Genomic DNA, 27,341 nt, shown 5'->3' on the forward strand with positions numbered 1-27,341 from the left:
AGTCAGGGATGAAGCTGCCAGGCAGAAGCCATTGGTGCCTGGGAGATTGTGTTGGAAGGTAGCCATCCTCCTGTGTCTTTGGCATTCAGGGATGTCTGAAGCCAGCAGAGTTTTCATCAAGACTAATGAAGAGAACCACAGGGCTTAAGCAAGCCAGCTTCTATTTCCAAATAAATGTCTTCCTAAATACTTCTACCTTTAAAGCAGTGTTCATTACACCTTCCCCAATTCCCTTGATTCTGGTGCTTTACATGAATGAAAAGACACAATCACACACACAAAAGTATTTTTACTGTTTTAAAATGAATTTATTTATTAAGGGTACATAAGGTGTTCTCCAACTGCATCATTTTTCAATCAGCAAGGTATTGGAAGCACACAGTATGCACATTGTTAACAGTACAGTAATTAGGTATGTTAGATGGAATGCTTCAGCAGCTAGACATTAACATAAATTTTACAATCAGTATTCAGTTCAAATATACAGTGCTTCTCCTGCTTGAAGGTTGTAGTGTGAGGATAGCCTTGCAGTAGGTTCAGCTCTTGAATGGGGGGGGGGGCATCAAATTGGTCCAAGAATCAATTCTGAAATTCCAGTTTTGACCCCTTACACAATTTAACATAATTGAAGGCAACTCACAAGTTCCTCAGTTGATGATCTTTAAATCTTGATGTGCCAGAATAATATTAACAAGGCAGAATCCAACCATTTTGCCACAATTTTTAGTCACACTGATTTCGTATTTCTGTACAATACTAAAATGTTAGCCTGCTAACAGTATAGTAACCTGGAGTTACTTAGTCTAAAGGCACCTTACTGGGTACTCTTGTTCTCTACGGTACCCCAAGATCCAGATTGTGTAGGTAGGCTGACAAGACTACTGTCCATCATTGAAGTTTGGACCATATTCCCATCAAGTCTATGATTCATTAAAATGGAGGGCACAAATCATTCCCTCTTAAAGTGTTTCAGAGACTGTGATCTTGCTCACCTTTCAGGTCAAATGGGGCAAGTGGGGTGAAGGAGGTTTCCTCTCTCAACTAGTTGCATATTAAAAGCTTTACAGATCAGAAACTGTGTAAAATTTTAAGAACTGCAAAGGTAAAAGTATTCCCATTATTACTTTCTAGACTCAAGAGCAGGGAACCTTGACATTTTTCCATTCCTTGTTACCACAGTCCTAGATGAAAGGCAGCACTACAAACAAATAGTAATTGCGGGAGACAGAACACACTTCTGTGCCTTAGAGGCAGTTGTATGGGTGATGTGTTATGATTTACAGCTCTAGAGAAAGAGGAAGATGAACTCCTAGCTGCTGTCTGGGAAAGCACTGTCACACAGACAGACAAGATGATGACGACTCTTGCTGAGAGTTTGAACCCATGATGACAGGAGTTTATTACTGGTACACAAAAGTATGGAAGCTATGATGAACACAAAATATTCCTGACCGGGTCCTCAAAGCCCAGTTCCTGACAAGACTTTTGGAGACCTCACTAAAGTAGAATAAATGTGGAGGATTCTGACAATTCTCACCTGTATTGGGTATAAATGCTGACAAGGTGTGCAATACTATATTGAGCTTTAAAGGAGTTTCCAGACGAGAAGCTGTTGCTCCCCAGCAGCTACCTCCATAACTACTTAGTAGTGAAAATTCTGCTATAGATGATACAGGCCTCTGCAGCAGTTTAAACTGCTTCACAAATTGACACTTCACACCAATCTGTAAAGCTTTTTTTGAATCATTAAAAAGGTTAGTTTCTGAGCATAATTACAATTGCACTTTTATAATCCTGTGTTCCCCCTCTAATCCTTTCAAAATTTATTAAAAATTGGGAAGAAAGGCTACAATTAGTAACTACCCTATGACTGTTTGGATTTGCCAAGTGATTCAAGTGCTCATAGGGCAAATGACATCAATTCCAGGAACTGGAGAATAGTGCATTAAGAGCAGCAAACGCCATCACAGCTTGGCTTGCATTGGCTTCAGGTGCTTGTGAAAAGATTCGTGGACCTGTAGAAGTAACAAGATAAGTTGTTATTAAGTGTTTGGTTTAAAGTTAACGTCTCTTGTGCTGCAAGAACCATGCAGCTCCCTCACAGAGCTGCAAAGCTTTTGAGTACTTCAGAATATACATGCACAGCTTATCACTACAGTAATGGTAATAGCACCATATTAATTACTACTACACATGACAGTGAAACAAGGCCTAGGATCCTTTTTAAGTCAGAGTTTGGATGTTTGGTAGCAGCAGAAAAATGAGAAGAATTAAGAGGGCTCGCCTATCCACCCCAATCATGATATTTTGTGGTTTAGTTAGGATGTGAACCTTGTAGTTTCCTTAATTCAGGGTGCACAACTCAAGCAACCAACCTGGGGCAACTTTAAAATATTTTTACTAACACCAAGAGGCCTGCATCACTACATTAACCATAGAAAAAGGTCACAATTTTACCTCAGGATTTTCTTTTCAAACCATTGTTTGATAACTCTGCATTTCTTACTGTGCCTCACAATTGGTAGATATACTAGGGAAGGGAATAAAATATTTACTGACCTGTGTTTTATTTAGTGGTGATTTCTTTGACCACTCAAACATGTTTTCATAGACGTTACCATCGTATCGGCCAAGCACAGATCCAAGAACGTTGTCATGGAAGTCAAACGAATCCACTAGAGCGACTGCATTGGGACGGATTAATGCCAAGAGCTCCTTCACGCGCTGGTTCACCTGAATTATCTGTGCATCTGTCAAAATGCCTCCCTGAGGCAAAAAGGAATCCACAGTTACAGATCCAAGCACTTTGTGGTTTGCAGCTACAGTCTGAATCGCCCATGAAGGGCAAGATTACACAGGTGAATATAAAGCTGTCAAGAATCAGGTTGGCAGGCATGCTAACCTCCTCTGCAGCCACCATGGAAACAGGTTATTAGCTTCTTTTCATGCTAGTAAAAAAGAAGTGTAGGCTAATAATTTTTACAGACTGATTTTATATAAGTGTAATATGTTATATACACACAGACTCCTGGCACAAAAAAGTGTCTCCCAATTAATACTGGGGGATATTAAGCTAATGTGAAGCCCAAGCCAGCCAAAGGCTGACCAGGACCTAAATACTAAGTAAAGGACGATCGTATGTTTGGAAATGAGTATCTCCCTCCCTCCTGTCACGGTTATCATACTTGTATGGCGTTCCCTGCTATGAATGTGGGAAGCTGCCTTATATGGGTTCATCCAGCCCAGTACTGTGTACTCTGGAAGCAGTTCTCTATAGCGGAGATCTTTCCCAGATCTGTCGTCATACCTATTTATATGCTCCCCTAAACCACCTCTGCTTTGCAAACATACATGAAAATTCTATCTTAAAAGTATGGCCTGCTTTATCCATAACCACCCATCTTGCCTTTAGCTCCATTGCCAAAACGTCACCCAAAGGTTCTCCCCCTCCCCGCACCAAGAACTGTTTAATTCTAGCTGCCTCAGTTAGGTGGTTCTCCCCCCCCCCCCCTTTTTAATTAACAACAGAGCAGAGCATTTTGGCTCAAGATAGAATTCAGTCACTGACCTGCAAAAAGTCTCCACTGTGCTTATTGATCCCACAGAGTGCATACAGCAGACACAAGTTGTTAAGGACAGCACGAACAGCTGGGTCACCAATTTCTGAAAGCTTTGCTGTAAACAGCTTGACCACCACATAGTGACAGTGGGCCTAAAATGGAATATTCAATGGACAAGTGAGAATCCAGGTTTCTGTGGGGCAGTCAAAAGGCTTCCAAAAGTAGTATTTGAGTGGTTCAACTAACCTCAGATGCTCGCACTAGATCAACGGAAGTCCGGTTCCAAGCATCCTCCTTGTTCTTTCTACGGTTCAGTTCAGCTTGTAAATTCTTTGCAGCAAATTCAACCAGCCTGTACCAAGGAAGGACACGAACACAGCTTATTCAAAGTAGCACCAAACCAACAGTTGGCAGAGTGAACTCTCAAGCCCATTAAATGGAACACTAAGAGAACCTAGGAGCTGGTACAAGCAACAACAAATGTCATGACCACAAGCCCCCAAAATTATACATTCAAGTACTTGCCCAAATCTACCTAGAAGATATCAAACATGAATCTGGGGTAGACTTTAAGCAGATAAATCTCACTCTTAATATTGGAGAGACAAAGACTTAATTGTGCATCTTACAACTGCATCACGTCTTGCTGTTGCGAGACACTGGAGGACATTAAACGTGAACCTATATGAAGTTTGGTATGCTTATATCTGGGAATTAATTTTGATGGAAAAGTTAACAGAAAGGGTACATGAAAGAAAACAACGTGAGAAACTACATAACTTTTACATAACGTGGTCCTCATTTATTACATATGCATCAAAGAAAGAACATGCATTTAAACCACCTAAGACACATGGCAGCATGTGGAATTATATTTTTTAAACCAGCAACTGTAGAAATATTTTTTATTTGATTATATTACTAATGTAATTATATGGACGTCGTTGGGACTGTTGGGGGGGGGTAGGGGAAAACTGTATTTGATTATATGTTGTTCTTATAATATTATAAAATATTCCAAAAAAATAAATAAAAATATTGGAGCACCCATTCACCATCCAATACTGCTCTCAGGTGGTTTAAAGCAGAATGAAAATAAGCTCTCTGAAGTGACGGTGATGTGATGTGCTGTGCTGTGCTCATGTACTTCCCCATTCACTTAGTGGCCATGCTCATTTCCGCTCATCTCTGTCCACATAGGAATTTCTATCCTGTTGCACAGGTCATTTTGCTACACTGTGCAGCACAATTTTAACTTTTGCACTTATGTGGAACACCGTCAAGACCAGCATGTTTGTTTATTCTACAAGTCACGGGCTGCAAATTACGTTTGCCATTCTGCGAACTAGTAAAAGCAATGTTGCAAGTTGGCTGCACATTATGTTTATCTTTTTCCCCTTTGGAATCCCAGCTATTTGTGTCAAGTAATTAGGGGAAAGGTTCAGTAGCCATAGATAGAAATCTGTGCATCTGTCAAAATGCCTCCCTGAGATTTATACTCCGATACATGCTATGATAGCAAGGGTGCTATTTTAAGACCTGGTAAGCACTGACAGTATCCTGGCTTTGCAATGTAACAATGCTGTGATTTCTCAGGGAGCAGAAACATTCACTTCTGAGTGACTATGAAAAAGGAATTCCCCACCACCACCATCTCCCAGGTAGGATGGTGGCGTTTATCCTCGTCCACTTGCAGCCAATCCCTTTCTGGATGGGGAATCCTTCTCTGCCAGTACTCCACCCACCATGCATTCTTTTATCTATTCAACTGGATCAGCAGGGCATCTTATCAACTATACTAGATATTCCTGTCCAGTTTCTCTCCCCTAGCTTGTCCCTAGAGCATTTCTAATTACAATTTACCGAGAGGTTCTACCACAGTGGCGAACACCCTTTCCAGTGTTACTGCACCCTACACAGCTCTGTAGCTGTTAGCACGTTCTCTCCCGTTCCCATACAGATCACAGCATTGCCCATCCTGGAAGAGGCATTTTCATGTTTGGAAGACAGCAGCAGAGATAAGCAAGACTCACTGCACACCAACCAAGTGTGAGATTGTCAAAACAAGTGTCCTGAGATGGGCATGTTTTTGTTTTTAATGTAAAGACAACAACATGTCATTCTTCGATTTCAAGAAATCAACAGTGTTACTATGATCCACTTTATGCACTTTTTATATAAACTTACCTAGAAGCTCTCAGTTTATATGCCTCCACCAAACTAGACGGATTGTTGATATGCACTGCTGTGGGTCTAGCAGCCACCTGCTGGGGCTGAATGCGTAGCCCTGGTAGGTCATTCAGGTAGGACATCATGCCACTCACTAGCTGTCCAGAACTAACTTGGGTATAGCTTTTGACAAGGAACCTGGATGCCAAAATAAAACAAACAAATGCACACTACATTACTCGGCTGATTGCAGCTTAAAACAACTTACAAACTGATTTCAATCGGTAGTCATGTGAAGAATGGGAGAAAGCCACATGCAGAGTACAAACAGGAAGGAAGGCAACATGATAATAATCAGTGTCATTTGCACCCCTCTTGCCAATAAAACATTGATAAGGTTGGAAGCTGCACATTCTAGAGTTTTGTTCTTGGACTGACGTGACTCTTGTATTTTCTGTATCTTCCTGGCACAAGGGGAGGAGAGGGGTAATCATTCCTTCAGGAAACCAGAAATGTTTGCACTGAAAGGGCGATTTCCTTAGAGCTATGCCGAGTCCCTCTTAAAGAGATGACTAAAGACATGCAACAAGTCAAGCTACAAGCGAAAAGCTGCATCACTCACCGTGCCGTCTGCAGCATCATGACTGTGTTCTCTCCTTCATATGTGCAGGAGGGAGTGAAATTGACATAAATGTCAGGTAGGCCACTACAGCGGGAGTAGCCATGCCCACCACACGCCATTCGACATTCCTCAATGCCTGCATTGGCAATCCAGGAACTGAAAGCCTTTAGCCCTGCAGATAATGCATGCAGCTGGGGAAGAAGTAGAAGTTAAGAACCAAGTTATCTATAATACTTCTGCAAGGTTTGTCATTTACTGCAACATTAACACCCCCACCCAGACTTCAATGGTGGGAAGGTAGGAAGATAAAGCCTTAAAACTGACCTGGGGGGAGCCCACATGTTTCAAATGCCTAGGATGATATTAGCTAGATTTCCTTTCCCCCTGGGATCCCCAGGCCCAGTAACTATTACTGCTGTTGTTGAAAAGTACTTGTGACCCATATACAAATTTACAAATATACAATATACAAATGCAAGATTTGCTGCAGCACATATTCTACAACCATTTTGGAGAACAATGGGGGAGAGAAGCAGCAGAATTACATTTATCTTGTGGCCCCCTTCCCGCAAACTCCAGGTACAATATCCTCCTCTTAGACGAGGAAACTCAATCTGAATATTTATATATGTATAGGTTTTATTTTCCCATTTTCTATTTGTATCTAGGCGACAATACTTGGAACTGAAGCAATGCCATTTATTTTTGTGAATTTACTTGGTAATGTTTCTCTCACTCTCCTTCCTTTGACCCCCGCCCCTTCCCTCCCAGGAGCCACCTTCAACCTGATCTTTACTGAAAGAAGAGGCTCCACTGCCCAGCTTCCCGCTTTATAAGACCAAGAGTACTACCTCTGGCAGCTCACTCAGGTCTCCGTCATTGATGTTCCCAGTGATACGCCGATAGGTATCTTTCATGTAGGCGCCCACGAAGTGGAAGGCATATGCCGTTGCCAGAAGAGGGAAGAGTTTGTACTGCTGCGTCTGATAATCCAAGATCTGAGGTTCTGGCTCACTGCAGCAGAAAGCAAACAAAGAGTTACATGCACATTTATTTAAATTTTAATAAAGTGGTTAAAAGGCAGAAGGTTAAATATACTAAATATTCATGAAGAGTTGATAGATGTGACTGAAAATCAGATCAGCAGAAAGGACATACGGATTGGGAAAACTATATGCGTGGAAGCAGGGCTAGAGACTAGGTGTCACATGATGTTTACCAGGTGAGAAAAGGTAAAAGCTCAGGGGATGCTAAGGGTTTTAGGCTGCCCACAGTGCTGGGGACACTAATCAAGAATTTCACCACAGGAGTCAGGAACTCTCATCCAGCAGCCGTGCTTCTTACCCTGGCTTCAGTTCAGACTGGTGCCTCACTGCGCTGTAGCGAATGGCAATTGTGCAAGCTCTGGCTAAAGAACGAGCAGCATCCCCAACAATAATTGATCGGATGAATACCATGGTTCCATATGTCAACTTGGCATTAAGAGGTTTCACGTAAGTGCCATCTGGTTCAACCTAGAAGGACAGAGTTCACAAATCTGAAATGCTTGTTCATACACATACAGTGGTACCTCAGGTTACATACGCTTCAGGTTACAGACTCTGCTAACCCAGAAATAGTACCTTGGGTTAAGAACTTTGCTTCAGGATGAGAACAGAAATCGTGCTCCGGCGATGCAGCGGCAGCAGGAGGCCCCATTAGCTAAAGTGGTGCTTCAGCTTAAGAACAGTTTCAGGTTAAGAACGGACCTCCGGAACGAATTAAGTACTTAACCCGAGGTACCACTGTATAGCTTTTTAAGAGTTTCACAAGTGCTTTGTCACAGGGGCACTCAAAATATATGTCCAGACAGGTATTCAGTCATTAGACCTACTTCAAAGACTCTGTCATTCTATACTTGGCTTTGTTTATCGACTTTATTTAAAACATAGTTTGTGCATTTGTATAAAAAGATCCCCATGTTCAGCACTTTTAATTGCTTCCTGCCTGAGCACATGCTGCTTATCCAGTGACATTGTCAGCCTGGTGGCCAAAAAGGTAATATGATCCAAGCAACGAAATTTAGATTAGCTGTTAACATTATTTATCATATACCTATTATGCAAAACAGAGGCCAGCTACGAATGGAGAAGTAGGTTGGAGCAGAAAATTAAGAGTCTAACTACCCTGCCCATCCAGATACTGAATTCATTTCACAGGGATTAGAAGATCAGGAATGTTACCAATACCAAATTGTTTATGAGCTCAGTTGTCTTACATAATCACAGTGTACTGAACTTTGACACACTCCTGGGAAAGCTTCTAGGGAGCATCTCCACCCCCATCGTTCTACCCGGACACTGAGGTCCAGCACCGAGGGCCTTCTGGTGGTTCCCTCACTGCGAGAAGCCAAGTTACAGGGAACCAGGCAGAGGGTCTTCTCGGTAGTGGCGCCTCCCCTGTGGAACGCCCTCCCACCAGATGTCAAAGAGAATAACAACTACCAGACTTTCAGAAAACATCTGAAGGCAGCCCTGTTTAGGGAAGTTTTTAATGTTTGATTTTAATATTTTTTTTGGAAGCCGCCCAGAGTGGCTGGGGAAGCCCAGCCAGATGGGCGGGGTATTAATAATAATAATAATAATAATAATAATAATAATAATAATAATAATAATTTTATTATTATTATTTTTATTATTATTATTAGGAGCTAACCAAGAATGGCAAATGGATTAGTAGAGAACTCCAAACTCTCTAGCAAGAGATAACAGGGCTAATCTTAAATGGAGACTTGATTGTTTTTCCTTGAAGACCAATTTACAGATGGCTGCTTTTGAGTACAAAGTAGTCAGCTACCTCTTGAAAACATATCCTTCTAACATCTAGCCAAAGTAACCTTAGTACGCCACATGGAACAGTCTCTTTAGAGTTGGCTAAAATAACTGGTAATTCCACAAATCAATACAAAAAAAGCAAAGAGAACATAATGATTTACCTTGGCATGTTTCATAAGCATGTTTTCCCGAGGAATGCGAAAGTTGTCCATTTTTAAGTAACCGTTATCCATTTCATCATAACCAAATTTTGGTCCAATATCACCAACAGTAATACCTAACAAACATGTTATAATGGAAGGATAAGAAAAAGTGGCAGAGTTTTAATGAAAAGCCAAAATGAGGCATTAATAGAAATACCTTCTGCCACAATATTAAACAGCTACAAGTGTCAAAGAGCTGAAGTGTGTCTTCAAAAAGACTTTCCTCACCACCTTTTCCACATTATTTTTACACCCTTTATCATTCATTAACTTAATTTCAAAAAAAAAAAAAAAAAAGTAAAAGGAGAAATTCTGGAGATCTTGGGGATACAAAAAACATTTTTGTATTAAGGTAACAGGACCCATAGGAACAATAATTTTTATAATATACTTTTAATGGCAATATTATGCGTCTCCACCTCTAAAAAAAGAAAGAAACCCCTTTGCATATGGCCCACAGGTCATGAATTAGCAACCCCTGAGTTACAGCATACTACATAGCTAGAAAGTGACTAATAAGGCATTATCCCATTCTCCAAAATAGGATGCCCATACCTGGCAATGGCTCATGAGTCCCCAACTGACGTATCGGCACAATGAAAGCATGTAAGCCATGGCATTTGCCTTGGGTGTAAAGCTGAGCCAAAACGATGGCATGGTTTGATGTTTTACCCACTGCAGGGAGGGAAGGAAAACAAATGTAAACAATTGGTAGCTTCACTATACAGTTCCAGAAGCACCCAATTTAGGTTGCTAAATAGTGGCTTTGTTTAATGCACTCACAAGACTTTTAAAAATATAAAGGTAATCAAGTTCTGCCCCAATAACAAAAAATGAGTTTCCCAAAATCATAAATTAAAACTGACCAAGCCTTTCCAACGTAACATCACTTCCTCTAACATGAGAAAAGCAGTAGTGCTATAACAAAAACATTTATTCATGTGTGGTAGTGAATTTTAAAATGTTGGTTTCACAATCTGGCCCTAAAACAAAATCAAAAACGTTTGTGTGTGTGTGTATGTACAGAGTTGTATTTTTAAAACGTTAACTGACTTCACCCTCTTATAAAATATTTGACTGCATGAGGAGAAAATTCCTTCTTTAGCTTCAAAGTTGAAATAATTCACTTACATCCACCTGGCCACCATTTAATAGAAGTCACAGTTGGACTATTTAGGATAAATTCCTGGGTAGCAGGATCATATGTAGCTGTGGTTTCCAGTCCTCGGAGATGAGTTCCTGTAGACACGTAGCACATCTTATTTCAACAGTCACAGGTTACAACAACATGGACACATACATTTTTTTCAGTGAACTCCAGAGGCAATGCAACTATATAGGTAATGCAAAAGCAGAACATTTATCGCAAATTATAGTTACACAATGGGAAGTAGATGACACATTACGAAAGAAATAAACTGCATGTGTGAATAGCAGGAAGTATGCCACTCTTCCTTTGATCACAACACCAATAAAAGATTGCAAATTAGATCATTCCACTTTTAGGCACCTCCATCCTGAAAGCTCACTGGTTTTACAGCCAAGAGGTTTTCACTGCTCACGACTTCTTGCTTACTTGTCACTAAAGCATGTGTGCAGAGTGTAAAACGTAAGTACCTGATAAGGTGAATTAAAGAGAGAAGCACAATAATTGAATTCTGCTCCCGATCATCACCATTCATGTGAGGAAGGTATTTTCTCAAATCCAGATACTGAGTGATCCAATATAATGACAGGGCAAGAAGTAGGAGAGTTCCATTGTTGTGCAAGTGATGGGCACAGTTGTACCTGTAATCTTCAACATGCATCTTAATAAAAGCTCATTTCCCAATTCATTATCTGTGCACCTGTTTGTGTTGCAATGTTAAGTGTGCACCAGCGGTTGTGCAACATTTTTGACCTGCATGTCAACTTGATGGATGGAGCTGCTGTGCTATGCTAAGAACAAAAAGTCCGGCTGGCAGAATGGCTATTCTGCTTGTGTGTTGCACGAAAATCCTCATAGGCTGAAATCTTCAACAACTGCTTCATCCATGCTGATTTTCATTTTGATTTCCACCCCCACAGTCATCATCTTCTTCATAGCTGTTGCTGGACACACATCATTTTCAAAGTAAGCAATGAAGCCTAACAGGTGTTGTGTCTGTCTCTCATGGCTCAAGGAAATGGAGGAATTGAAGGCTGCTTATGTCAAAATAGCAACTGAGCTTCCACAGAAGGTTCCAGGTGACCCAAACTGGGTTATTTCATGGCAATATGAGTTCCTTGAATTGGATATAGGCGGATTGTGCTTTCTAGGTTCTGAGAAAGTTGTGAAGGATTTGGTTTTTGAAAGAGTCAGAGCGCATTTAAGGTATACTGGGTACTTTTTTTCAAAAATTGAAGCAGATACATGGCAATGCTGAACAAGAAGCTTTTAATGTTTGAAGCTTTTAAAGGGAAGCTTTTAATGTTTGATGTATTTTAATATTCTTTTGGAAGCCGCCCAGAGTGGCTGGGGAAGCCCAGCCAGATGGGCGGGGTATAAATAAATAAATTATTATTATTATTATTATTATTATTATTAGACACTGGGATATGTGTTTGGCCAATTGCATAGCAAATTGTGAAGTCCAGAGCCTGGGTAGACATCCTGGTATCACCAGATGATGGACTACAACTCCCATAACCCATGACGATTGGCCATGTTGGCTGAGACTGATGGGAACTGGGGAACCTTGTATGCTAGCCTGTTCTAGAGCAAAACTATAGATACACCCCTCCAAATTTTAGCATTTAAAAAAGGGAATGTGCTCAACCACTGGTTGCAGCAGTAAGATGTGTACATGAATAAATAATAATATTAATAATAATTATAATAATTTTTTTGTTTATACCCTGCCCACCTGGTTGGGTTTCCCCAGACACTCCAGGCGACTTCCAGCAAAATATAAAATAATAATAAAATGCCAGACATTAAAAACTTCCTTGAACAGGGCTGCCTTCAAATGTTTCCTAAAATTTGTGTAATTCTTTATCTCCCTGACATCTGATGGCAGGGTGTTCCACAGGGAGGGCGCCACTGCTGAGAAGGCCGTCTGCTTGGTTGACTAGCCCTCTGCAGTCTTTAGTTATCAAACACTGACCTAAATTCAGACTTGGGCACAGTTCTGCCTTTGGTTATGGTTGACAATCCTGCTCATTTTTTCTCATTCTATCAAAATGAAAGAACCATCTGCCTCAGAGGCCTTTAGAAGATAAATGTTCCCACATCCGAGCCTGAGAGAAAGAAAGAAAGAAAGAAAGAAAGAGAGAAAGAGAGAGAGAGGGAGAGATGCAGGCTTCTATTTTCTGGTGGCCTTTCCCTGTGCACATCTAATAGTTTACAAACAATCTGTTTCGTATAGGCTTGCAGACAGACTCTTACTGGAATGCTCTGACTTGTAAAAAATTATCTAAAAGTGAGCAAGCAGGGAAACCTATGTAAACTGTGAGACAACTCTCACAGCTTTCCCCTATTCTATGCCACTGAAATCCTACAATTTAATATAAAAAGTGGGCTATTTGTAATGTTACATTAGCTCCATCTCTCATTATCTAAAGAAATGGAGGAATTAATAGTCTAATTCCTTACAGATTTTGATTTTCTGAATACAAATTACTAGGCCTCTTGCCTTTTGAGCATCAGTGGCCTTCTCTGCCACTCTGCAGAGGGGACCATGAGAATTACTAATCTTGAAGTTTTTAACTGGAACTCCAAAAATAATATGTTTTCTGTCACTTAGGGAGCGTGTGGGGAAACTGGAAGCTATTTAGATGACTTAAATTGTTTTGGACACCGTCTGCAAAAAGAAGCTGGACTTTCCTAGTGCCCATGAAGAGTACATTCTAGGCTTTCTAGCCAGAAGCAAAACTAACTTGCTAAATAAGGGGGGGGGGGGAGAATCATCTAACAACTGATGAGGACCACTGCTAGCAGGAAAGGCCCAATGAACACTAAGTATAAGCAATTTCTTGGGACAGTTCGTAAATAAGGAGAAAATGATCTGTTGTTTTAGTATCTCAATGAAACTTGGTTTTCCCATCTTCAAGAAGAAAACGTCAAGTAGGGCAAAAGTCAGATGGGCCTGGAGACTGACTGAGGTGCCATGTGATAGAGATCACCACACCTTGCACATTGAGAGCTCTTTGCCTAATTGCAGCCTCTCATTGAGGAAAACAAGAGAGCACCTCAAACACACCCAGAAACATTGTCACATCATAACCTTAAAATTAGAAGCGTAAGTAGTATCTTGCAATGTGCCACACCAACATGAACATTTACCATTTGGAAGTTTCCAATGATACTTCAAAAGCTGGAGAGAAGGTTTCCTTTTCCTTAGGTGTAGATACGTGGTATCTCACAAAAGAGAATGGATCTGGATTAATATCCTTTTGCTGTATCTTCAAAAGCCTATCAACTCCTGATTTCAGTTTGTACTAAAAGCTGAAATGTCTCTAGTTAACTGGGAAGCCTTACAAGGATGCAGAAGCCAGGATTTTGTCAAACACACAAGAGCTACAACCAAAGTTTATTTAAATTAGAGGCTACATTGAGTAGAAGAGTCCACCAAAGGGGGATTCTAGCTGTTATTGCAAAAGCCATTATCCTATTTAGATGTGGTGAACCTACTGCTTTAAAAGCCAATATGTTTCCTACAAAAGCATCTAAGTTTAAAAGTTGTTGCTGTTGTTGTTGATGATGATACAGGACTGTTAGGAAAGATGCATCTCTCTCTCTCAGATCACTTTTGAACTGTGATTTAAAGTAAAGACGGCTTTGTCAAAGAAAATTCACGTTTCTTGCTCAAGATTATTTGCTGAATCATTGATATTGCTTTGTGCAAGCTCACATATCCAATCATAACACGTAATCTGAAAGTTGATGTATGTATTCTCAACAAATGTATATGCTCATGCGAGAAAAACGAAGATGTGTCTGCATTTCATATAGAGGGAACTCCTTGGCTGTGAATCAGACAGTCTGAAGAATCCTAGACTGGAAGGGAAAATGCCCCCATGCCTTTTGCTCAACATCTCTTACCCAGAAATACAGTGGTACCTCAGGTTACAAACTTAATTCATTCCGGAGGTCCGTTCTTAACCCGAAACCATTCTTAACCTGAGGAGTGCTTTCGGTAATGGGACCTGCTGCCGCCGCCGCCGCAGTACCGCCACGCAATTTACGTTCTCATCCTGGGGCAAAGTTCTCAACCTGAGGTACTACTTCCGGGTTAGCAGAGTTTGTAACCTGAAGTGTTTGTAACCCGAAACATTTGTAACCCAAGGTACCACTGTACTACACTCGCAAATAAGACTTGAAAGTACTGTACCATGGCCCATCTCTGTCTGGGCATATGTGCCAATGATCTCCAAGTTCCAAGCAGGCATGAAGAAGCGATCCTGCTGTTCTTGGGTTGCCTGGGTTAAGAGAGTAGGTAGGAACATGCCCAGGTGGAGGTCCAGAGGCTCAGGTCGTCCGTGGTGAGCAGAGCTGTGAAGAAATGCCGAGGGAAGGGAATGTGAAGGGGTGTTACAGGATTAAAGCAGGTGAGATTAGAGGTGCAGATTGGAGGGGGGAAGACAAAAATAATTTTATATGAATAAAGAATTTAGAAAGCACACTTTTACCAGAGCATCATTCTTTTCCCAAGGCACACTAATATTTATGTCAATAATAGGACCCAAGGGTGAAGATGATCTTCCAATCCTATTGCGGCAGGAGGGCAAGAGAGAGCGCAGCCCCCTTTTTACCAGGTCCTCTTTGCCTCTTGGAAGTGTATTCAAAATGAATAAAACACTGAAAATAAAATAACCGCCTGTCTTACAACTGGAGTGGCTTGGGACCAAATTAGATAAGGAATGTTTTACATTGGGTTGACAGCAATCCATCCTTACCCAATTCATGTTCCGGGGGGGGGGGGGAAGAGTGTAGTCATAAAATCCAAACTGGTTTACTCTTGTTCAAAGCAAACCTGTTTGTCAACTGTTTTATTTTCTTTTACTCCAGTTTGCTGGAGACTATCCATCCAGAAAAGTATGGTGCTCTGAATCAGCAATCAAAGCTAGTGAACAGCTCCATAGCTTTGTATCAACAGCCAACATTTATAACCAGTGAGCCATCACCAGCAAAGGTCACCCAAAACGCAACAAAACATGCTTCCTTATGATAATCCAGTCACCACACTTAAGTTCCATAATGTTCTGATCCAGAAGGCAGCATTATATACTTAAGGTATTCCTATACCAGCACCCAATCCAACACACCTTGGTGCGCAGTGCTCATTTCACCTGTTGCATTAAATGGTGCAGTGACTAGAAATGTGAGCAAAATCAACCCTGGTGAGATCTTACCTCTGCCATGTACTGTACTCACTAGAGGACCTTAAACAAGCCATTATTCTTTCATACACACAACATCCCATTTGCAACATGGAAATGATAACAGGCCTAGTTCGCAAGGTTTCTGCGGGGAGTACTGCAGTAATGGGTGTAAAGCCCTCTGAAAACTCAAAGTACTATTTATTATCCCCTCTATTTTATATATCCAGGTTAGGAGCACTTCTGCTGTATAGTTAACACAGTGCCAGCCATGAAGAAGGCATCAGTAGGCTTGGGGGAACTTAGATTCCTAAATCTCTCTCCCTCTCTCTTGCAGAAGGGCTTAAAAAATTGTGAAATCCCCAAAGAGTTCAGTGGGGACAGAGCATGCTTAACTGAAACAAAATACTAACTGTTGGGGTGGGAGAGGACTGGCAACACAGGTGGGAGGGTGAATGGAACGCCTGGAATCCTAACCAGGGAGCACGTCACACAGCAATACTTTGTTTCAGGTCCCACTTATATATTTATATTTTTAGCCTGCTTTTCCACTGCAAAGCAATTCACAACATTTTCCACAAGGTGTCCCCCAGATGTTCTGGACTACAACTTCCATAATCCCTGGCCATTGGCCATGTTCGATGGGACTCATGGGAGTACGACGGTACTTTATTTATTATAAGCGCATCAAGATGTTTTAAGCTGATTGTGTGGCAATTTTCTCATGCTAGTGAAACCTGAACCACAACTAAGGACGTACATCCCACAATGGCATGTACTAACTGTATTGTTAATACCAGCAATAAAACTTAGTACAACATGTCGTAGCTTCACATACCACTGAGTTGAGGGACGGTTAGGAGTTTGCTTATCATAAAGTTAACCAATCCCTTCCAACACTATGGGGATAGTGCAACAACACACTACATTATTAATCCATAGCAAGTTATATATGTGTGGCTGCCTTTGCAGTTGAAAAAAAGGAGAACAGTATTAAAAAGACCGGCATGTAGTGTCTCCATCTATTGGGGACAGACACCTCTCTACAGCAGAGGGAATAGAAAAGTCAATTTTTAGACAGCAATGTTCAGTGTTGTAATTTTACAAGTGAAGCAATCATGCAGGTTTCCACTCCAAAGCACAGAGCTGCTTCATCGCCTCTGTTTACGCAAGTGGAGCTCCAATACGCCAGGGCACCACACAGGAGAAGAAAAATGGAGAGCAGGCTGAAGTAGCAAAATGGTAAAGGGTCCAGAGCTGCCATTTGGAGCAGGGATCCAGCAACCAAATGAAGAGTTCCGTTCTCACTTCGACTAGCAAACCTATAGCTAATGCAAAAATACCAGGATTTTAAAATTTGGGCATTTTGTTCATCTAAATCGTCTAGAAGAGTTTACTTCACATGCACCATTGAAGAATGCTGGAATATTACCTGTAGAGAGCTTTCCCCTAAAAATCAAGTTCTTGCCACACCAGCTCCAGTACAGATTATTGTTTTAAGTAGTGCCTCCATCCTAATGCAATGCAGGTTCAGCAAGTCATCCACCACCCAACAGATGTAATCCTAGAACACACATGCTATTGAAGAATCATCATCTGAAATGTTAAGCGGGAACTGCACTGCCCCACCACCACACACAACAATCGATGGTGACAGCACGACTGAATCATCATCAAGACACTGGTTAGTTGACAGAATACAACAAGTATTACACATCAACACAGAGACAGGGAAAGTAGTAAAACACAGCATGCAAAAATAAATAAATAATCACATCCACAGACAAGGTCTCAAGGGAAGGGGTAGACAAACGAGTGTGACAATGATTTGCTTATTCACAGGATGTTCCATTCATTTTGCAGCTTCTGGCCTTTAAACTATTTGCTTGAGAGGCGGTACCGTTAATTCAAATGGTGATGTGAAGTATACCATAACAATGCGGAATGTTCATTTGCAAAAGGCAAGACTTCAAATAGTTAACAGCAGATTCATCATATAACCCAGCTCAACGGAGACACCATTCTCCGGGTTTGATTGAAGATTATGAATTAGGAACCAGAGGTTTTCATTCTCATCCATGTACTCTCCATCTTCTTGAAAGATTCCATTTCTTCTTTAAAAGGGAAGTATAGTATTCAAGCAATCCAGACTAAGTCATAAAAGTAGTATTGGGCTTTGATAAGCTCAGGATACTCCCATAAGTGATAAGCTTTTAAAAAACTGCCTACCACAGAAGAGTAGTGGCTAAAAGGGAAAAGAAAATATTCATATTCTTGATGTGGGTTTTTTGTCCTGTTCATCTTGTTCTTGAGAGGTGTTCTTCTGGTTCATGAAATTGAAATGATATGCTTAATCCAACAAGTATTAGCTGCATTTGGATCCTGGCCAGAACTTTGCCCTCCTTCACGCAGCAGAAAGGCCTGAAAACAGTCCAGTCAAGATTTTTCATCTTGCCTGACTGCTTTGGGGGTGGCGGATATTGAATTACTGATTTCAGCAGAAGAGCAGCTGTATCTAAAATATAAGGCTGCTAACACAAAACACGCAAAGGATCTAGAAGCTTTTTCTACTGACAACTAATTTTCTCCAACAGACCAGCATAGGGCTGTGTTACAAGGCCCTTACATGCTACATTTTTTCCTGCTCCAAAAGTACACTAGTTAGCAGCTGCTCATTTGGTATACTCATGAAGGAATACACCTGGCTCCATACTTCACTTTTGGCTTCACACTTTTGTACACTACTCACATCCTATATCCAAGTACTTACAACAAAGTAACTTGGACAGAGGTTGTGAGCCGTGTACAATCTATTACATATTACATAAGCTTAAGGCAGCTGCTTAAGTGGAGATGAATGTTGGAGATACACTACAGCAATGTTCCTGGGCATCATCACAATGAAAACAAAACAAAACTAGGCTGATTGAACAATTCACTCACGCCTACTGTCAGCAATCTAGGAAGCAACTTTGAGTAGCTGAAGCATTATATACAAGATCTGAGAACAAGGATATAAAACCAGCTAACAGCAAGGAGGTGCCTTTGAATGCGTGAAGAGCACAACTTTGCATATAGTGTTACTGTCAGAAAAGTCAGAAGTGGTGATGCACTGAATTCTGACTCCAGTATTTTTTAAAGCAACCATTTCACCCTAAAAATCACTGCTGGACTGGAGTTACACTGCAGAGGATCACCCGTAAGTCTCTGGAAAGAACTAACCGTGCCCCATTTCCGTCTGAGCGTAGGTGCCAATTATCTGGAACCGCGAGGCCAGAGGCAGCCATTTCTCTCGCTGGGCAACAGTGCACTGGTTCTCTAAGGTGGGTGTAAACATGCTGTAGTGCAGACCAAGAGGCAGAACAGATGCACCCATGCACACACTATGGGAGAGAGAGATGGCAGATTAGGTTGTAGCTGTTATTTTTCTAGAATCCAACAAGGCTTTCCTCCCTCCAGTTTTCCGTAGTCGTATACCCCCTAAATCTTCCAGCCTTTTCATACTTTTAAAGATTTTAGATATACCAGTAATGACAACAGGAAAGGCATAAATGAACTACTGTATATGAAAAAAAGTTTATAAAATGCAGTGACATCAAATTCAAAACCTATACCATTCATGCACAAAGGGTGCTTCTACCCATCCGCATCTAAACAGCCAAGGCATTTCTTAAAATCCTGACCGTAGCTTTCTTCCTCCCCACAGCAAAGTTTTAAGGCAAATCTCCCCAGCCCTATCAAAGCTTCAAATACATCAGAAGAGCCCAAATTCTGCCATTATCAAGCTTTGTCTCATCTAGTTTGCAATTATTACTTTAATAACATTGGAGCTTATACAGGATGCTGTTTATGCTGACAAGGCTATTTGAAGACAAAGAAAATGGGAAGACAAGGACTGTGGGTGCAACATGAAAACAGGGTTTAACAAGCATTACAAAGGAGTGTTAAAAGGCATGTTGCTGAAGGCAGTCAATTTGCAGAGTGAGCTTCCCACCGGAAAGTTTGTTTTTATAAATCAGCACTAGATTGTACTACTATTGTTTTGTCTGCACCACTGTGACACTTCAGCAGAGTAAGTTTGCAGAATGCCACTCACTGGAGTGAGCAGGCACTATCCAACTAAACAGTTTGTCTTGTACAAGAACTGCCGAATGAAACATCTCCACCACTTCTCTCCCTATATGCCCCCTAAATCTGTTCTAGGAGTTTCCCCTACCCCTCCAGCGCAAATTTATGGGGTGCAAGGTGAGAGGGAAGTTCCACTGCCCAGCTAAAAGTCTGTGTCCTAGTAGAATCATTTCGTTTGATACCACTTAAATGTTTTGTTTTCATCCTGCCAAGGACACCTAGACTGCACTTCATACTTTGAGATAAGCTGCTTCAGAAAGGGAAAGGGAAGTTGAATATTCTGCTAAGTGTGTGACCAGGCTTCATGTTATTTATTTTGGTTATTTTTAATCTTGCCAAACTCTCAAAGCAGAGTACAATTAAACATTTTTTAACAGTACAAATAAAACTATAAGGAGAGGGGAAATGAAAGTGAAGTTCAGGTATCAAGGTAACCATCAGGACACTAGTTACAATATATAGTTAATTGCCCTCCCCCCTCAGAATTAAGAGTTACGCTAGTAAACCTGTCACACCATGCTGTGAAGTAAATTTCTAAGCTTACTCATGCCTGCTGCTGAAAAGGTAGGTTTAGCATTGGCTACCAGTAGAACAGATGGGAGGATTGCCAGAAGGTTCTTATGCTCAGAACTTAGTGGTTGTAAGGTAAATAGGGATGAAAGAGCTGCCTTAAGTATCCTGGCCACAGAGCATTAAGAACTTTAAAGGCGGTGAACACCGGGTCTTTGAACAGAGTCCAGGAGCAAGCCAGCAACAAATAAATCAAATTAACTGCAGTCATTGCCACCTCAGCCTAGAGCTACATCACCACTTGGAACTGGGAGCCTCCTTCCTACAGAGTATGGTAGAACCAGCTGTCCTATGAGCAGGCGGGGATAATGATCATGACACAAAATGCCATCATTGCCACCATCTTAAATAGGCAATTTTAAAGATCTCACACAGCTTTAGATTGTTTTTATGTCATTGTTGATTTCATATCAGCTGCTCTGGAAACCTTGTCAGCTGAACAGCAAAGGCGAGCGGGGTGAAAATGCTATAAAGTCATTAAAGAGCAGATGTTATCGTTAAAGGGCAGGTGCTTATATATGTTACACACTTGCTGCTCGCCTGGGAGTAAAATTTGTTACATGATATAAATAGGCCCTCCAGACACCTCAACGTGAAAATAAAAACCTCAACTTGTGTGTTTTCCATAATGACCTGGATACAATTTTACATAGTGCAACCCTAAGGAATCAAGGCCTCTATCAAAATAAGAGAATGGTTTGATACAAATTTTCATTTATAGCCCACCACAACTGGGCAACCAGCAATGGCCATCTATTACAAGGAGGGAAATAGTAGTTAGTTTGATCATCTATTTCATAGAGGGCAACATTAGTTGTTCAGTCCACTTGATTAGAAAATGTCCACCTCCTAACGTTTTTCTTAATGTAGGAACAAGTGGGGTGAAAAATGATATTGTGTGCTCTAAACTTTGGTTACTAGCAGAAGGCACTTGAATGCACTTCTCCTTCGCTGAACAGCACTTTTGATTTCATATTCAACATTCTGCAGGATGTGAAGAACTCTTGAAACAGAAGAAGACATTCCCTTTTCTGGACAAGTGAAAAAGCTGCCATAATGTTAAAGGATTGGAAACTCTCATCTTTCTATCTGCTATCAGGAATTCCTTTTATCAAAATAATTTGGATTGCAAGCAGGGGGAAAATAACAACATTAGATGCCATTTTGTTCTACCTTCTTGTTTATTCTGTTTAAAGATGATCATCTTAGTTCTCCAAGCTACTAGAAGCCCCAAAGGGTAGGGTGGGGAGAAAAGAGGGTGAGAAAAGAAATATTTTACTATTTTGACAGCCACCCACATAATGAGCTGTGGGAAAATAGTAAGCTACACCAAAGCCTTATGATGAAAGAAGCAAAGAGGCAAAGTGCACTCTCTTGCATAATCTGGCTGCTGTACAAAAAACCCCCAAAAGATGAGCATCCAGCAATTTATCTTATGAGATTAGACTGAGAAGGTGCAAGCGCTGCCCTGCTGATAAGTTAATTCAGCAACTTTTTGAATCAGCATTTGGCTTGAAACAGTGGGACCAACAGATGACTTTGGCCACGCTGCCCTTTCAAACAGTTAACTTTGCCACAGTAATAATTCAGTTGGGTACGTAATGTAATAAAAGCCCTTCCAGTTAGTCACCTGACAATTCCTCCTGGGCCCAAAGCTAAACAGATGAGTTACTCACACTGTCACATGACATATTGACTTACCTTCTTTTTTTTGTACTTATAAGAAAATACACAAGATAAGCGGATGTAGCACGTACCTGGGAGTATGGCCAATTAAGTTCAGTAGGACTTACTTCTGACTAGACGTGGTTAGGATTGTGCTACAAAATGCCGTTCCTGATAAAGGCATTTCAACCACTATCATTTTGCTATATTCTTATTATATGTGGCATTCTAAAGTACTGTATATATAATATTCTGAATGCAGTTGCACTAGTCATACAGAATGGGAGGATTTGGGTGGAAGATTAGGAACAGTCTCAAGTATATCAACTAGACAACTAGATGGCTTACTTGATTTTGTTGGTGGTGGTGGTTCCTGCACAGGAAATTGTGACAATAGAAGATGCATAGGCACTGGGACTGGGACGTGGGTGGCGCTGTGGGTAAAACCTCAGCGCCTAGGACTTGCCGATCGTATGGTCGGCGGTTCGAATCCCCGTGGCGGGGTGAGCTCCCGTCGTTCGGTCCCAGCTCCTGCCCACCTAGCAGTTCAAAAGCACCCCTAAGTGCAAGTAGATAAATAGGTACCGCTTTATAGCGGGAAGGTAAACAGCGTTTCCGTGTGCTGCGCTGGTGCAGGCTCACCAGAGCAGCTTCGTCACGCTGGCCACGTGACCCAGAAGTGTCCTCGGACAGCGCTGGCCCCCGGCCTCTTAAGCGAGATGGGCGCGCAACCCCAGAGTCGGTCATGACTGGCCCGCACGGGCAGGGGTACCTTTACCTTTTTAGGCACTGGGAAGGGAAGAGATGAACTAAGGGCTGGGAGAGGGAGCTGAGCAGAATGAACATGCCTAACTAGTGAGCTCAGCTAATCCATTTCCTGAGCCCCAAACAAAACAAAACACTGATTATGCATTTTCAGGCATTATTGATGCTTTTTTATTTTTTAAGGGGAGAGAGAAGAGACGCGCTAAGTTCCCACTGCTGCTAAAAAGATTCTGTGGCTAGGCAAAATAATGGGTTTGGATTTCTAAACTACTTTTCGTCTCTTATTACAATGCTTAAAATGCGGGAATTCTGGTGCTCAAACAAAGAGTGAGCGAGACGTTTCAAAGTCAGAGAGCAGATCAAATAGCAATATCCCAGGCAGGCTACCTGCCTTATGCTTTATCCCACAAACAGGACCAAGCCTGTTGTTAACTGGTAAAAAGGAAACCAAGCTCCACCCACTTGACTTCTGCCCGTGTACTGAACTTCAACCTGCCCCGTCACAATTACATAAGCACAGGGGGCAGGAGGAGAAAAGCTTCTGCCCACAGATATAAGTAGCTGCGTCATTCAATAGTTTAAGGTTTAAACTTTAAAGGGGTGGTGTTAGCTACCCGATTCATAAAACAGGAGTGCTTAAAAAGCAGTACAAATTAGTATGTTACTCAATAGAACAGAATTCAGAATATAGCACATCAATGTAAGAAGGTACTATATTGCACAGCAATGTAGTTTTTTTATTTATTTAGCAACTTGTATTAATGATTTCCTAGTATCTCTAAACTCCAGACGCCATTCTACTTATAGAACTGATGCAGAATAGCAGGGCTGAAAGAAATGAAAGTTCTTTCACTTGACACATCTGATCAGATCATACCCTTTAGAATAAATTATGCCGCAAGCACAGGAGAGGGATTAACAGAAATCATGCTGGAGTTACAAGTTTCACAAGGCACTAACTCCAAGAAAGTGAACTGTAGCATGCCAGAAACACAGCAAAATCTCACCACTCTGGTCTAGAGAGAAGTATCTTCCTTACTGCAAATGTGGCAAATTAAACAAGGTCCAAACTGGGCCAGAAGCAAGGTCAGTACAAAAAATGTGGTTCTATCTTGCAGGATCTCAGGACTTGGACACTTTTATTGCTTCTTAAATTATAGTTGGTTGATCTGCCAGTCAGCTGCCACTTCTGAGGCAGCCAGCCTGCAGTGCAAGGTGTTGACAGGCCTGGCTCTGAGCAGGTCAGGCCTGCACTCCTGCCTCCCTGTCCAGTGCTGAATTTCTGGCTGTACCCTGTCTCACAAAACCCGGGGTGGGGATTCCAACCAAGGCAAAAAGGAGCTATGTTTATGCTAGAGTGGCACAATAAAATACTTTTAAGTTGGCTTGCGACACAATTGCAAGAATAATTGGCCAACACTGCTTTACTTAAGAGAGATTTGTTTCTGTTGCAAACAGTAACCAGCTGTATGAAACAACTAGCTCGTGCACATTGCAACATCATAGCAAGGTCATCCTTCCCAGAGTTTTTAAAATGGAAGTTTGAGTAGGCCAGAGCAACCCATTTGACATCAACAGTTCCAACGAGAATAAACTATTTCAGAGGAAAGACTTGCAATCCTGCTTCAAGACCTATGCATTCAGCAATCTTCAAAGAGGAATAAAAAACAACAACATCTAGCTAACAATGATTAAACCAAGTTAATTTCATGGGTTCAAAAGTCACGTAACATTCTGCAAGATTAAGTTCACAGCAAGCTGGCAGTCTTCCATGTTGTAAACTTCATCTTTGGAACTTCAATAGTGCCCAATCATCTAATGCAGATTAAAAGAATGCTTAACCCTTTCCAATCTATTTCAACATGGAAAGGCCTTAGTGGAGGAAGATGTGGTCAAGGAAATAAAAAGTACCTTACAGTTATACTGCTAACTTAATAGCTTTATCTGCGGTCTAGATTCATACCGATACTTTGGAAAGTAGCTCCCAGCCTTCAATAGCTTACAGTTTGACATTATTCATGGTCAGAACGTAAAAAGGACTATTTTTATAGCCTTAGGAAATGTTGCCTTATCAAAATGAGCATAAAGTTGCATATCAATTCCAGGAGGTTTTACTCAGGTAATCCTTACAATCAGCTGGCAACTTCTGATGACTTTCCAGTGTCCTTAACCTTTCAATCCATGACAGAATGAAGAACAACTGCCCTTGTCTTTACAGGAGCACCTGCTATTTTATGTGCCTTGCACTGGATTTCTGTACCTTTTAAACCAGTAGATCTCATCAGGATCTGCAATTCCATATTCTCTTAGCTTCATCACCATAAGAGCGCTCTTCCTTATAGCAACTTCATAGCGCTGGCTGCGGGAGAGGAAATTTACATCACTGTGCTTGAAGTCTGGGTCGTTTGTCACAAGTGCTTCTGTAGAAAAGTCAAAAGAGAAATTCAGTGCTAAGTCAAGACATATTCCTTTAAAAAAATGATATAAGGCTGGTTCTATGTTGTGGCTTCACTACTGATAAACTGTTGACAACTTCAAGACATAAAGGTGACAAATTGCTTTGAGTGGCACAAATAGTGGGGCATGCATCTGTTGTGTTTGGGCAGCTTGCTATCACCATTGCTACCATCAGCAGGCCATCTTTGTACATCCTAACATGGAAAAGACCACAAGACAACTCCAAACTGTGTTAAAGATTATAAGGATGGCACTGGGGTTATAATAATTAATTAACAAAATTCAAAAGATGCAACAAGCATAGAAAGCAAATGAAGTGCCCTTACATGCCCTTAGAAGGGGCAAGAATTCAGGAGAATGTAGCAACTGGTATCTCCCAGGTGCCACCTGCCACATTCTCACTCTGCTTAGTCTCCTTATGAAACCAAATGTATTGGGTAAATCTGGGATGGCTTCCTGCTTTCCTATTCACAATTACAGCACAGCACCATGGCTAGGAGAATGAGTTGCAACCTAGGAGAGCCATGGTTGAAATGTCACCTCACTGAACTCACTGGTTAGTAACAATAGTAGTCTACCAGAGCAATCCAAATCAGGACACTGGAAGAAGTAGAGCAGTGGATTTGCTGCTGCATCTGATGTCTGTTGGCTTTTGCCTGCAGGAGCTTAAAAAAAACTATTTCCTACACAGGTTCAACCTAGTGTTGCCAAGGGACCCAGCAATCAAGTCCCTTGAGGATCCAAAGACAGCAGCACCCCACAACACCTTGTTCTGGGAATTTCTACACTCTACCATTGGTGGTACCTTACCACCCATATGGAAAAATCCAGGACCTGCTTTGCAAGGTAATGCTTTCTCCAGTAGTGGTTCTCTCCATCAGCAGACACCAGAGGAGATAAACCTAGACATCATCCTAATCCACCACCCCAGCCAGGAACATAGGTAGGGATGGGAGTGGGTGTTAGAATTGTGTTGTGCAACATTTAGACCAGAACATAGGAAGCTACCTTGTACCATCAAGCCACTAGTCAAATTAATCCCCCTTTTATTAAAAATGCCCCATTAAGTGGACAAGTTATTTTAAAATTAAAAAAGTTATTTAAATGCAAGCACTTAGAAAAACTGCATGCAGCAGAGATCACACAGACAACCGTCTAAAAACAATGGCTAGGAAAGCACCCTTGTTCAGAACTACTACTTATTCACACAAATCTAGTTTTTAACAACTGCATCCGCTTAGGGAATGCCTTCCGCAACCGGACTCACCGGGCAACTACATTAAGAGCATTTCCGCAGCAGGTGTATACTTTGTTTCTCTCCTTCCAATGCCTTTTAAATCTTTTCTTTTTAACAACATCATCTTTGAACGGTCTATTTCTCCTAGGTGCCGCGCCGTTTATTATTTTCCCCCTTTTTGGCATGAAAATGAACGGTTGGTATTTAATCTCTAAGGTTGCAGTTAACGCTTAATTACTACGCTATCGTTTTAATTGGTCTCTGCCTGAAGAGGATTCATGCTTGCCGAGACGCGTTCCAAATGAGACAAGGTGCAATGACACAATCTGAAAAGAGAAGGATTTGTGGAATCGCGGGGCGCGGAGGACACCCCTAATTTGATAACGAATCAAATTACCACGGCCAGGTAGTAGCTGCACACAGAGGAGGAGGAGGAGAAGGAGGCGCGCCCACCATCCTACTAAACCCCCACCTCCCGGGTCCAGAATGGCAGCAGCCGCCGCCGCTCTTCCGACCCACCCAAAGCGGCTGCTCTCACCGATCTCCTTGCGGCGCCGGGTCCGCTCCGCGCCTCCGTCCAAGACGTTGGTGAGCTTCTCCGTGTCGAAGGAAGCCCCCTCGCGCTCTTTGCGCAGGTCCGGGTTCATGGTCGTCGCCGCTGCCATGGCGAAGGCTGCGCTCCAGTGCGCTCTGACGCCAGCAGACTAAGGGAGGTGGCGGACGGCGAGGGAAGAAGAAGAACTAGCGCGGCGGCAGCAGCAGCGGCGGGTAAAGAAAGGCTGGCGGCAAAAGCTTCCGGACGGGGCAACCCCG

At 41.7% G+C, this 27,341-nt stretch overlaps 1 protein-coding gene across 3 annotated transcripts; it reads right to left on the minus strand.

Moving 5' to 3' along the window:
• Positions 1-286: 286 nt before the first annotated feature.
• Positions 287-27,337, minus strand: ACOX1 (acyl-CoA oxidase 1). Of its 3 annotated transcripts, none has more exons than XM_080993777.1 (14): positions 27,067-27,337; positions 25,095-25,254; positions 18,929-19,089; positions 10,499-10,606; positions 9,923-10,042; positions 9,326-9,441; positions 7,696-7,865; positions 7,203-7,365; positions 6,352-6,542; positions 5,748-5,927; positions 3,807-3,912; positions 3,569-3,712; positions 2,560-2,766; positions 287-2,015 (listed from the first exon to the last, which is right to left on the minus strand). In XM_080993777.1, the coding sequence occupies exons 1-14, from the start codon at positions 27,191-27,193 to the stop codon at positions 1,965-1,967; spliced, it is 2,004 nt and encodes a 667-aa protein (XP_080849903.1). In that variant the 5' UTR covers positions 27,194-27,337; the 3' UTR covers positions 287-1,964. The 3 variants fall into 3 exon arrangements, with proteins under 3 accessions (XP_080849903.1, XP_080849902.1, XP_080849904.1); XM_080993776.1 differs by lacking the exon at positions 18,929-19,089 and adding an exon at positions 14,719-14,879 and having other exon boundaries at positions 27,067-27,336; XM_080993778.1 differs by lacking the exon at positions 27,067-27,337 and adding an exon at positions 14,719-14,879 and having other exon boundaries at positions 25,095-25,234.
• Between the last annotated feature and the right edge of the window lie 4 nt (positions 27,338-27,341).

This window comes from Podarcis pityusensis (assembly GCF_964106645.2).
Source record: "Podarcis pityusensis genome assembly, chromosome: 2".
In the NCBI taxonomy this organism is placed as follows: domain Eukaryota; kingdom Metazoa; phylum Chordata; class Lepidosauria; order Squamata; family Lacertidae; genus Podarcis; species Podarcis pityusensis.

What these genes read in the sequence shown, in the direction of transcription:
- ACOX1 (XM_080993777.1), bottom strand. Translation starts at nt 27,193, where the DNA reads ATGGCAGCGGCGACGACCATGAACCCGGACCTGCGCAAAGAGCGCGAG. An exon ending in ATGATGCTGCAGACGGCACG is followed by an intron (nt 5,928 to 6,351) that starts GTGAGTGATGCA and finishes TTTGGCATCCAG; the next exon opens with GTTCCTTGTCAAAAGCTATA. An exon ending in ATCTAGTGCGAGCATCTGAG is followed by an intron (nt 3,713 to 3,806) that starts GTTAGTTGAACC and finishes ATTCCATTTTAG; the next exon opens with GCCCACTGTCACTATGTGGT.